This window comes from Paramormyrops kingsleyae, chromosome 9, assembly GCF_048594095.1.
Source record: "Paramormyrops kingsleyae isolate MSU_618 chromosome 9, PKINGS_0.4, whole genome shotgun sequence".
Lineage (NCBI taxonomy): Eukaryota > Metazoa > Chordata > Actinopteri > Osteoglossiformes > Mormyridae > Paramormyrops > Paramormyrops kingsleyae.
In genome coordinates this window covers 29,519,412-29,532,372 of record NC_132805.1, presented here as the reverse complement: position 1 = coordinate 29,532,372, position 12,961 = coordinate 29,519,412, and the positions used below count along the sequence as shown (strand labels likewise).

General features: G+C 41.8%; 1 protein-coding gene across 6 annotated transcripts in view; it reads left to right on the top strand.

Annotated features, from left to right (window-relative positions):
• Window positions 1-12,961, top strand: part of adcy2a (adenylate cyclase 2a) — a 77,276-nt gene that overhangs the window by 53,246 nt on the left and 11,069 nt on the right. For 5 of the 6 annotated variants that reach the window (XM_023812829.2, XM_023812847.2, XM_072716750.1 and 2 more), the window contains 13 exons: window positions 486-613; window positions 1,037-1,195; window positions 1,309-1,441; window positions 2,913-3,089; window positions 3,848-3,891; window positions 4,336-4,416; window positions 4,581-4,650; window positions 4,762-4,859; window positions 5,281-5,365; window positions 6,214-6,351; window positions 7,925-8,044; window positions 10,691-10,875; window positions 11,830-11,914. In XM_023812829.2, the coding sequence (XP_023668597.1) occupies window positions 486-613; window positions 1,037-1,195; window positions 1,309-1,441; window positions 2,913-3,089; window positions 3,848-3,891; window positions 4,336-4,416; window positions 4,581-4,650; window positions 4,762-4,859; window positions 5,281-5,365; window positions 6,214-6,351; window positions 7,925-8,044; window positions 10,691-10,875; window positions 11,830-11,914 (1,503 nt within the window). The remainder of the gene's footprint in view (window positions 1-485; window positions 614-1,036; window positions 1,196-1,308; window positions 1,442-2,912; window positions 3,090-3,847; window positions 3,892-4,335; window positions 4,417-4,580; window positions 4,651-4,761; window positions 4,860-5,280; window positions 5,366-6,213; window positions 6,352-7,924; window positions 8,045-10,690; window positions 10,876-11,829; window positions 11,915-12,961) is intronic. The other variant, XM_023812838.2, reaches the window with a different exon arrangement.

Below are 12,961 nucleotides of genomic sequence, written 5' to 3'. Positions count from 1 at the left end.
TACATTTATTTTTGGAAAGTATCTCTGGAGAAGGGAGACAAGTGGATGGTCTGTCATTATGCTTCGGGCTCTGTGCCTTTGCACCACGTGCACATCACTGTATATACAGCTCCAGATTTATCACACAGAATTATTCTTTTGTGATTATGTTTCTTTTAAAATTAAAGAGCCTAAAGAATTAAAGCCAAATTTCAAGGTGGCATGCCTATTTTTTGAATATCGGTATAATATTGTGTCTGTCGAGAAGCCATGCAGTCAGATAAAAATAGATAAAAATATATCCAAAATATCGTATTTCGGTGTATGCCGGAAGGCATTTGTCATTGTGTTTGTCATAATGAATCTAATTTTGATCTAATCATGGTGATACACAATGACATGTATGTTTTTTCTGTCCTTTCTCTAAAACAGCGTACAGCACGGTTGCTGCATTTCCTGATTTGGGTTGACACATTTGATGTGACCTCTAGGTTTGTTCTTTTCAGGAAAACGAATGTATGAGGATCAAAATTCTTGGGGACTGTTATTACTGTGTATCAGGCCTGCCGGAGTCACTGCCAAACCACGCCAGAAATTGTGTGAAAATGGGTCTGGATATGTGTGAAGCCATTAAGTAAGTATATATGTGTAGTAAGTATATATGTATTTCCTTCTCACTGCGATTCTCCGGTGTCTCTAATCTACAGTCTAGTACCAGGCTCCCATTTCAAATGCAAAATTTGGCATTGTATCAGAATTCTTTATTGTCATGTCATGATTGTGCATGCAACAAAAAACTGTTTGCCTCTCTGCTGATACCTGCATTAACAACAACAAAGACACATGTCAACGGACAGATACAAAAAGAATGAATTAAACAATAAATAACACAAAACCAGGATTCATACTGTAGTAATAAATAAGGTGACACTGTATAGATATTAAGTGGTGAGTGTGTAAACAAAGTGTCATGTGTAAAACAAAAGTATAATACCGTGGTATAATGCAAAAAGCTTTAAAGCGATAAAAACGTGAACTTTGGTTTTGTTCTTTACAGGAAAGTGAGGGATGCCACTGGAGTCGACATCAATATGAGGGTTGGAGTACACTCCGGAAATGTCCTGTGTGGGGTTATCGGTCTCCAGAAATGGCAGTATGACGTTTGGTCACATGATGTGACTTTAGCCAACCACATGGAGGCTGGCGGTGTGCCTGGGTAAGCACAGACCAATCATGGAGTTCACGATGTTCAAGAAAAAGTAGTAATACCTTGGTAGTTTTAGGACAGATATGAACCAGGGTGAATGTTTTGATCGATCTGATTTGCAGACGTGTCCACATCACGTCAGTCACGCTTGAGCATTTGAACGGGGCCTACAAAGTAGAGGAGGGGGATGGGCAGGACCGAGACCCCTACCTGAAGGAGCACAACGTCATAACGTACCTTGTTATAAACCCAAAGGTAAGCTATGACGTTTAAGCCTGTAGGTAACGAGATCAAAGGAGGATCACTATTGCCAAGATCTGATTGAATGCTGTCACCAGCACGTTTCCAGCAACCGCCTGAGGTCATCACATGGTCATTCATCCTTCCTCAACAGGTGAAAAGTGTTATTAAATCACCAGGCCCCTAGGGGCTAAATGAACGACCAAAATCCCAGTGGGGGGGACCTTTTCTTTTTTAAACCCCTTAAAACTGCTGTTTTAAGCCCTTCTACAAAGACATTATTGCATTTTATTGCATGGATTCAATTATGGATTATAGATTATAACATGTTTATAATACACTGTGGGAATACCATATTTTTTAATACACTGTGAGAGATACCTATGGTTTTAAATGAATATTGCATTAAATATTTGTGACAGTCCTACGGAGAGCTGCACGGTACCTTTAGTGTAAGTCTAAATTTATCAGCATAATTATTCATAAGAATGGCATAATTAATGAACTCGCTCTGTCAGGTGTAGGGCACATTCGTCGGCTCTGCACTTCAGAAGGCCAGTGGTCATTTCGGCCGGCCTGTCTGTGATCCTTCAGTGTTCAGAGACAATCCCACTGCCTCTTTACTGTCTGATCATCATTGCGCTGCTGTGTGAGATATCTGACTGTGCGCAGAATAATGATTGCATTCTGCCGTAGACCTGAATACCCAACAGAGTGTGATCCTAACGCTAGTTGTGCAGTCCGTCTGGATCAGAACCTGCCTGTTCTAGTCACTGACGCGCCTGGTGTCCGACACTTTGCTTAAGTTCAAGCCTCACAACTTTTAATTGCCATGCTTTGCGTCGTATTTAGACCTCAACATTTCTGAATGCATTGCATACAGACTCATGTATAATTTGATCACGTAAACCATACGCCCAAAAGCGTGTCCTGCAAAAAGCAAGATGAAAACCCTGAATGTGTTGTGAATTTTCAAGAATTTCAATGTTCATGTACATTAATGTGTACTTTATATGTAACTGTGTGTATTTGCAGCGGTGGGCAGAGGTGGGTAACTCAGGTCCAGAAAGCAAAAGTCCAGACCAATATTTTGTTTCAACCAACCAGTTGAGCATAAAGAGTCACAGTTATAGAGAACACAACTGGTTGGTTGAAACAAAATCTTGGTCTGGACTTTTACTCTCTGCACCTGAACTTCCCACCTCTGGGGGCAGGTTTGTTGTTTCTGGGGGGCCACCTTGCCGCTGTCAATCTGTGCGTGTTCTTGCATTGAACGTCTGGTTTGCAAATACTTCATTATAAACCTCAAATTGGCTAAGTGTTGGGGTGGTAAAACCATTACCTAGATGTAAATGTGTTTGCATGTGGGTGCAGACATTTTTCAGATTAAATCTCATTCCAGCCGGCTGACCAAAGCTGGCAACCCTGCTGAAAGCAGAACTCTTAGCGCCTCTCTGTGGTGTTGACCTGCCGCCGTAACCCGCAGGCGGAGAGGCGGAGCCCCCAGCTGCACTACCGGCCCCGACACACGCTGGACGGCGCCAAGATGAGAGCCTCCGTCCGGATGACCCGCTACCTGGAGTCCTGGGGGGCCGCCAAGCCGTTCGCCAACCTTCACCACCGCGACAGCATGACCAACGAGAACGGCAAGATCAACACCGCGGTGGGTGTGCTCGTCTTTTGGCCCTAAGGGAGGGGGGCAGCCATGAGTCCAGGTTGCACCTTCATATCGACATTCCACCTCCCTTAAAATGATATGAGGCTAAGGATCAGGGCTGGCCCACGCTACAGGGTATGCGAAAGAACGGGAGAAAGAAATCAGAAATACCACCTCTGGTTGCATTCTGTGGCATTAGTTACTGTATTTACAGTAATTGTAATATTTCACTACTTGTGAAATGGACGCAAGCTAGCAAGTTAGCAGCCTGTGCTATTGAAATGTTTTTAATATGTAACTGAATTGAAATAAATTGTTTTCTGCTGCTTGGGGAGGCAGGGCGGGGGGTGGGGTGCACAGCAGAATTGGCCTAAGGTCATAGAACACCCATAGATGGGTTTTATATATCATTATGACCATAGAAGTGAATGGAGAGTCCTCACAAGGATATAAAGACCTGTGTGTGTGCGTGTGTGTGTGTGTGTGTATTTGTGTGTGTGTGCACATTCTGCCTTTGTTGTACAAGTCCCTGATTCTTCCTGATCCTCCTGTTTCCTCTCACAGTCCAAAGGAGTCTAAATGATTGTATCTGTGCCCTGCAAAGGACTGGCATCCCGTCTAAGCTTTTCCCAGCCATGTGCCTTGTGACGGACAGGCGACCTGTAACGTTTCCCCAGCCTCGCCCCCTACGCTGCTTGGGTTAAGCTCCAGTGGTTAGAAACTCGGGTGTTATGCATCTGTTAACATTAGCGATCTAATTTCAGGATGTGCCACTGGGTCAGTACCATTTTCAGAGGCGTTCGGAAAGGTACGTCACACTTCTGGCTATTCAGCATTATAATATAAACACAAGTTCTCTTGCTGATTTATATATTTAAGCTGAGTAGATAGGATGAAATTATTGGTATCTAGTCAATAGTGAAATGAGCTCCAGTATCCATGGCAATTGTACTGGGCTGAGACAGACAACAGGAGAAACAAGGAAGTTATGATCGGTTAGGGACAGTTCTGCATAACATCATCAGTTCAAGTTTCATTCTCCCTCTGAAATGCCAGATGTTCCTGGGCTGTTATTCTGTTCATTTGACGATGGATATTTTCAGTGGGAAAAATTGTGTTAATACCCTCCAACTACCCATCTGTCCTGATATGGAAAAACATCTGCTGATATGATTTTTAATTCATTTTCACAAACACTCCAGCACCATGTTTAATGACTGTTGGCAATAACCGTGTCTTTCTTTCAAACCAGAACGAAATCCCAGAAGAAGAGATTTGAGGAGGAACTGAATGAGCGGATGATACGTACCATTGACGGCATTAATTCCCAAAAGTATCTCACATCGATTATTTACTCCAAATCACTGGACTGAAAATAATATTTTGTGCTTTTGTATAAATATCTGTATATGTTTAACTGACATCACACTGAAAAAATATAAGCACCTGATCCCCTCTTAAATTCATTTTTTGAAGGTTATTCTTTTTTTCTTTCAGACAGTGGTTAAAATCTGAAGATATTCAGAGGGTCTCATTGTTTTTTCACAATAAGGCCCTGGAGAGGGAGGTGAGTGGGACAGCACCCCTTAGAGGATTAACGGAGTAAATAGGCAGCCACTTCTGTGGCCGGTAGCAGACAGATGTCAGCCCTGAGCCGCGTCTCTCTCTCCCCCCACAGTACAGGGCCACCACCCTGCCGGCATTTAAGTATTATGTAGCCTGTGCCTGCTTCATCTTCTTCTGCATCTTCGTCGTGCAGATTCTCGTGCTGCCGAAGTAAGTGTCCTTTTAATGAAAAGTCCATGACTGTGTTCTAAGAACCTTCATCCATCCATCCATCCTTCCATCCATCCATCCAGCTCCAGGATAAGAAGTACAAGGAAAAAAATAATTTTTATATATATACATGTATAGGCATATATGTGTGTGTGTGTGTGTGTGTGTGTGTGTGTGTGTGAGATGTATTCCTAATGCTGTTATTTTTCAAGGATAGTTATTGTATTTATTAAGACCAATGCTGTTGCTCATACCTCATACCTCTAGGCTTGGGGGTTGAAATCCCACCTCCCAAAGTCCACAGATAAATGCAGAAATTGCGGATGAGCGGTGTACATGATAGATGGATGGGTTTTATATATCATTATTTAACCCATGCATCAGAGGTGATGTTGACGATTCAGGTACTTTGACTTGACAGGACCGCGATGCTCGGAGTTTCCTTCGGAATGGCATTCTTCTTGCTGTCCTTGATCCTCTTACTCTGTTTTATGGGTCATCTTCTGGTGAGTGATGTTTTCCTATATGTATGTATGTATGTATGCATGTATACACACAGATATAGACACTCTCAGATAAACAGACATTTTTTGTTTGAAAACACAAACCTTTTTTGGCAAGCATTTATTTTTTCATTTGCCAGTGCTTTGCTGAAATATTTTTTTAATGTTATGTGTCTGCCAAAGATTTGAAATGTCACTGTTTGTGTGTTAACTAAGCAAGTTAAAGCGTGTACGACGCCTTTCACAGATTTTCTGGGGATACTGGTAGCTATTAAAATAGTTATCTTGAAATGTGTGTGGCCTTTCTGCATTGGCAAATTGAGGGCTTCTATAATTCTACGTAGTATTTTATGCACTCACGAATGAAACATGTCAATATTATGCGTATAAGGGGGATAATTACAGAAGAATCCACCAATGACCTCTTAGGTAGCTTAAGTAGTGTTTTTTTCCCCGAGCTATTTTAGGTTTTCAATATCTGAAATGTTCAACAAAGATTGTAATTTTTGCTACTTTATTAGTAATTTTGCCATTTCGATTTTGGAATTTGGGAAACTGTGTTTAAATGTGAGGATGTGTACTGTAAATGTCAGTAATTCCAGGGACAGAACATTTTTAATATACTGCATTATGCAGATTAGACTGAACCTTTTTCCCTACAACTAATTTTCTCAAATGTTTCCTGAGAATAAAATGTACTCAATTCAGACCACAATACCTGCCCTCTCATCTTTCTAAAGCTCTAAAGCTGAAGAATATTCTCCACAGTCTTTTAGGGTCCAAATGGACCAACTTCCATATGGACTGGGCTGGACTTGCAACCAGTAGACTGATCACTTTTCCCACTTCAGCAGTGCAACAAATCTGGATCTACATCCTGGCTCTGGGTCCTGAGATCATCTGGAATCATCGCTAGCAAGCCTTGGCCACGGATCACACTCACTATGACCACCACAGCCCTCATATTGATAATGGCCGTCTTCAACATGGTGAGCTGCACGATGACCTAACATTCCATTTGCATCCCGCTTTTACCCAGAAAGCTACTGTGCCAGATGTATAAAGACGGAAAAGAAGAAAAAGCAAAACGTAAAATGCAAAACACACCAGTAAATGAAGAAAAGGTAAAAAGATAATGAAGAATATGACCTCTTTAGTGCTTTGGGCAATAGCCCAGTGGTCTGCGATGCCCAAATATAGTGTTCAGAACGGCCACATTCGCACACTGAAAATCTTTCTGTTTCTGATCTGTAGCATCACACAAGCCCGTTTTATTTTATTTACATCTAAGCTTCCAGCTCCGCTGAGCCGCTGCATTCGCAGGTATTTTTTAGCTCATCCTGCTTGTGTGCAGTTGTTTTCAACACTGATCATTAATCCGTCCCGCAACCTTAAAATTTTCTGCAATTTCTTTCCCCATCTATCTATTTTAAATGTAACTGCTTTTAAGGGTTTCTCTGTGCTGTTAAATTATCGGGTTTTCACAGAGGAGTTCTGGTGTAGAGCACATTTTCACAGATGACTGGACCTTGGAATAAGCCAGAGGGGAAGAAGGTTCGGTTTAAAAAAATTCATTACACACTGAGTGCCCTGAAGCATAATGGCTAAAAAGAGAGGGAACAGGGCAGGAGAAGGGTGATTTAATTTTCTTACATGCCAGCCCTCTCTGGTCAAATAAAGGGTCACAATAGAGAACTTGTAAAATAAACTCAAAGACAAGACAGGTTGTAATATCTTTGTGCTATGAATTGTCCATACAGAAAATATATTGATACAGGCAGGGGTTTATAAATCTTAGCTATGGCAGAGACTGAGGGGGATATCATTCCCTCCCTGACTGTCAAGCATCACATTTCTACGCATCTCAGATGAGAAATGTTTAAAAAGGTAACATGATGATGACATTAGTTCCTCCAACAGCTTCAATCCTGGAATATTACTGTTAATAAATTACCTGTATGTCCTTAAAATAACCAAGGGAATCGAGATGGTAGCGTTGTGGATGTAAATTCGTACTGGTGATTAATTGATAAATCTTATCGCTAAGTTATTATCCTTGTCTTTCCTAAAAGCGGAATATATCTGATCGGGACCCAGAAGATTCTGCTCCTTTACCTTTAGCCACTGGGGAAAATAACAATTTGAGTAGCCAGTACCAGGTTTAGACCTCACCACAAATCAATTTAAGAGATTCTGATCTGGTTTCCTCCTCACGTTGTATGTCAAATGCATCGAACTGAAAGAAGACGGCTGGCTTATTAGGACGAATTTTCCTTGTTGACGGGCTGCTAAAGGCCATAGTCTGAACTGAATCGCTTATTTGGGTCAGTATGACCTGTGTCCTTCACCCGAATGCAATACATAAAACACATCAGGCAGCCGTTAATGTCCGTTTGTATTCTTTCCGGGTGTTCTATGCATATTATGTTACATACTTAAATTTACATGACACAATGACATGATGTGACAGGTAGGTTTCCCTTCCACAGATCATTTTACTCCTCTGTCATCCTTTTGATGTATAAATTATTTGCTAGAGTTCATTATTTTTCTGTATTTCAGTTCTTCTTCGAAGACAGTATGACCCCCCCAGTTTCAGTCCATAATATATCAAACGACACTCTGTACCACGCCAGCGGTCAGCACATACACACAATGGAGAAGAACAGCTTTTACCTTCCTGTAAGTAGAGCTGCATGTTTTTTCTGTTTGTCATTTATGTTCTGATTACTTAAGATCAACTTGACATCAACTGATCTATCGTTTTAATTGAGTGTTATATAGCTTAAGTGTTTCATATTCTTCATGAATTGTTAAATGTGAAAATGATGAAGCGGCTTTCAGTCATTCAGCAACTGGCAGTTGGAACCCAGTTCCCCGAGGACCCGTAGGGCACCGCAGCCTTTGCCTGTTTTAAATCTTAAAGACTGTTTCTTTTTCCTCTGCCTCTATATTCATTCTTATTCTGCTTTTTCATGTTATTATGTTTCCGTTTTTTTGTTTTACCTTATCTATGTGAAGGATTTTAGGATAGTTTTGTATATGAAAATGTGTTGGCCTATAAATAAACTTGCCCCGCCTTGCCTTATCAGAAGACAATGAGTAGTGGTCTAATTAAATGGACCAGCACTGCCTGTTTCCTGCCTGAGAATTCACTCACTTAATGCACTCGGATGTGGATCCAGCTGGCCGTGCCAGTGACGCGCTGCCAAGTCAATTTCACACAGGGGGGTTGGACGCGGGGAGGAGTGTGAGCTTTACAGGTGTTAGTGCGGATGCCGGGGACGAGCCGCACCCCGGTTCAGGTGTGTCGTTATCAAGACCGCTCTGCTTTTCTGAATCGCCCTCCGATTTCCTGCATAAAGGCTTAATGCCTCTCTTCAGATTTAAGCAATAATGAGATTTGAAAGCGTTTGAAATCTAATTAATCAGCTCAACGCTTCGGTTCTTCCAGTGAGGATTTAATTTGAATCAATCAGCACTCCCTGCTACTTTGACTGATGAATGCCCATTAATTTCTTTGTCAAGGACTTGTGATTCTGTCCATCGTGTTTTGTGTTGATACATGACTGAGCAGCGGGGAAACTCCAAGCCTTTCTGGGTTTTGGTATGGGATCTTGTAGGTCTTCCTAGCGTCGGTAAATGAGTTTAATGATTATTTTTCAAGGGTGTTCACAATAGAGAACACAAGTAACTTACCATCAATTAATATGAATGTGATACTAAGCCTAGCTAAACTCAAAATAAATAAATCACAGGGGCCTGATGGCATCTTACCTTTAGTCTTGAAAGAGATGAGGGATATTATTAGCCAACCTTTGACTTTAATATTCCAGAAATCGTTATCTGCGGGTGTGGTACCATCAGATTGGAAGCATGCTAATATAACACCCATATTCAAAAAAGGGGATAGAAGTAATCCGGCAAACTATAGGCCAATCAGTTTAACTAGCATTACTGGAAAAATAATGGAAGCTATAATTCAAGTGAAAATGGTAGATTACCTAGATGCAAATAACATTATAAAGGATAGCCAACATGGATTTAGGAGAGGTAGATCCTGCTTAACGAATCTGCTTGAGTTCTTTGAGGAAGCTACAAGTGAAATTGATCACAAAAAGGCCTATGATGTGATTTACTTAGATTTCCAGAAAGCCTTTGATGTTGTCCCCCACAAACGGCTCTTGTTAAAGCTTAAAGCTGCAGGAATTTTAGGAACTGTGGCAGCTTGGATCAAAAACTGGCTAACTGATAGGAAGCAGCGAGTAGTTATTAGAGGCACTATGTCACAGTGGGCCTCCGTTTATAGTGGGGTACCGCAGGGTTCAATTTTAGGACCACTATTGTTCCTAATTTACATTAATGATATTGACACGAATACATACAGTAAACTGGTTAAATTTGCAGACGACACTAAGGTGGGCGGGGTAGCAGATACTAATCTAGCAGCAGAGAGGCTCCAACGGGATCTGGATTTAATTAGCGAATGGGCTGATACTTGGCAGATGAAATTTAACACAGATAAATGTAAGGTAATCCATGCAGGGAGCAGAAATATACAGTACAGATATTTTATGGGTTCCACTGAAATAAAGGTAGCTGATTACGAGAAAGATCTCGGTATGTATGTTGATGCTTCCATGTCCCACTCTCGCCAATGTGGGGAAGCAATAAAAAAGGCGAACAGAATGTTGGGTTATATCTCTAGATGTGTGGAGTTTAAGTCAAGGGAGGTGATGTTACACTTGTATAATTCCTTGGTAAGACCCCACCTAGAATACTGTGTGCAGGTTTGGTCACCATACCTCAAGAAGGACATTGCTGCCTTAGAAAAGGTGCAACGAAGAGCTACGAGAATGATTCCTGGTCTTAGAGGAATGTCTTACGAGGAGAGGTTAGCGGAACTGAATCTGTTCAGCCTTGAGCAAAGGAGACTAAGGGGGGATATGATTCAGGTCTATAAGATTCTAACGGGTCTGGATGCCGTTCAGCCAAATGACTATTTCAATATTAGTCTAAATACTAGAACTCGTGGCCATAAGTGGAAATTAGCGGGAGAACATTTTAAAACAAATTTGAGGAAGCACTTCTTTACACAGCGTGTAGTCAGAGTATGGAATAGTCTTCCTGCTATTGTAGTGGAAGCTAAAACCATGGGTTCCTTTAAATCAGAGCTAGATAAGATTTTAACAACTCTGAGCTATTAGCTAAGTTCTCCCCAAACGAGCTTGATGGGCCGAATGGCCTCCTCTCGTTTGTAAATTTCTTATGTTCTTATGTTCTTATGTCGGTGTGTTTTGGTTTTCAAAACCCCTTGTCTTCTCTCAGTATTTTATCTATAGCTGCATCCTGGGGTTGATATCTTGCTCCGTGTTCCTGAGGATCCACTACGAGTTTAAGATGCTGATGATGCTGACTGCGGTGGTGGGTTACAACATCATCTTCCTGCAGACGCACGCGCCCGCGCTGGACGAGTACAGCAAGTTCCTCTACAAGGCAGACGTCTTAGAACGGTCAGGCTTGGTGACATCACCCAAAAGGGGCGTGTGCTTGTTGCGTGGCTGCTGCCTGTATTTGAATGATTCACTTAGGCACTTTTTGTTTAGCAGAGCAGAATATGACAACAAGGAAAACAGGGTGATGTTTATAGAATAACACAAAGGAGGAGGTAAAACGAACTTGGACAATGGAAAATGACAATAATGTGCATTTAAATAATCGGTTTGCATTTAAATAATCAGTTGGCTGTCATAGGTGTGACTTCCACTGCATTCAAATTAGATGCTCGTTTTTTAGTTCATTAGTGAACCTCATGCCACATGTTTCTGCATAAATATCTCTGATCTCAGGGTCACTGGATCTATTAATAGAGTTACCCCATGGCTGTGTGATAATTTATGAGAGTGTTTAATGCTTAACACCCCTGGTTTGTCTCTTATGGCCAGTGGATGTGACCCTGTTTTGGATTAAAAGGCCCTTCTGCCCAAACACATGCCTATTTCCACTCTAAATGTGCTGTTTATGGGGTGCCAAACAGCATACCCAGAATGCACTGGTCCTCGCTGGCTCCCTTGGTATTTATAGGCATGGTGTGAAGCATTTGTCTCTCTTATGGCCAGAAGCGCCTTTCAGGACGTTTTCCCTACCTAGATCAGCACAGAATGATGTGCAACATTTGTAGCTCTTTCCCTGCAATAAAAATATCCTTTCACTGCTGCATGCATTTGAGAAGGGAACAGAAAATGTTTTTTTTTAGAGACAGGAATGTGTCTAAGATGGACCCGGGAACGTCCTGAGCTGACAGCGGCTGGGGCTCTCTGCTCCGTAGCACCGTCAGCTGCGATTAAGCCAAAGCCACAAGTTTAAGTAACTGACAGCTCGTTGGCGATCCGACGGGAATGAACCTCACGGTGGCTGGGAAAGTCCTTCACGTTATCTGATGTGTTCTGTCCGCTCTTTACTTCCAGCCCGGGGGTTCTTAAGGACCTGAAGACGATGGGTTCCGTCTCCCTTTTTATATTCTTCATCACTCTCCTGGTCCTGGCCAGACAGGTAAGGTGGCCCACGTCCCGCCTGCGTTCGCTGTAACAGTTACATTACCTAGCAGCTGGCTCAAGTATGAGTGTCCCAGGCCAGATTATAACGCCTGACAAACTGGCACAGAATTTCAATTTGAAAATGAACAAAAAAACGTGTTTCTGCTGCATTTTTTTAATGTAGCATGATCACTGGCATTGTAAGCACCTTTTCTGAAGGCTGATCTTCTAACTGCTTATTACATCACACAATGGCTATTTCTATCACTGTATACCTGTATGTGCCTGGTATGACAATAAAGCCCACTTTATTATTATTATTATTACTGTATAATAATTATTATTATTATTATTGTCGTTTGACATAAATGCCCACATGACTTCACAGAAGCGCATATTCAACTATCCAGTGAGACACGTACAGTTTTCTAGAGGAACGTTGGATGTTTCCGGTGCAGTGAACAGGGCTGAGCCCTGCCACATCCTCCTGATTAGACTTCTCACCTACTGTATGTTAACCAAATGGAGCATGAAGCCTCCCAGTGAGAGTCTGACTCACGCTCCCTGTAAAGGCTTTGTGGGCAGCGCCGCCATTAAGTGATTTTGGGCCCCACATAGGTGTATCATATTGGGCCCCCAACCCAGACCAATCCGACTATGGCCCAAATGGGGCCGTTGGAATCGCCCTATCTTTCCCTGGTTCACGTCAACGATTGGTTAACGCTTCCACTCCCAAGGGTCTATTTAACAATGTGGGAAGATACTTTATGTATAAACAGTAACAGTATCGGTAAAGTTTATCATTTTCAGACCTTTTCTCATTACAAAACGATCAACAACATATACAGTATAACATTTAATATGACAGATCAAAGGGCTCTGGGACATTTTACAAAAGCATTGTTGAGACAGTGTTTTACAGTAAACATCGCGTGTTCCTTTTAGTTAACACCTTATACAGTACTCATATTTACCACCTGAAGTCGCATTTGTATTACTAGAAAATAGGCAGAAAAAATATTTATTTCCAAACAACATGCAACCTGACAAGAGCTCCCTGGAT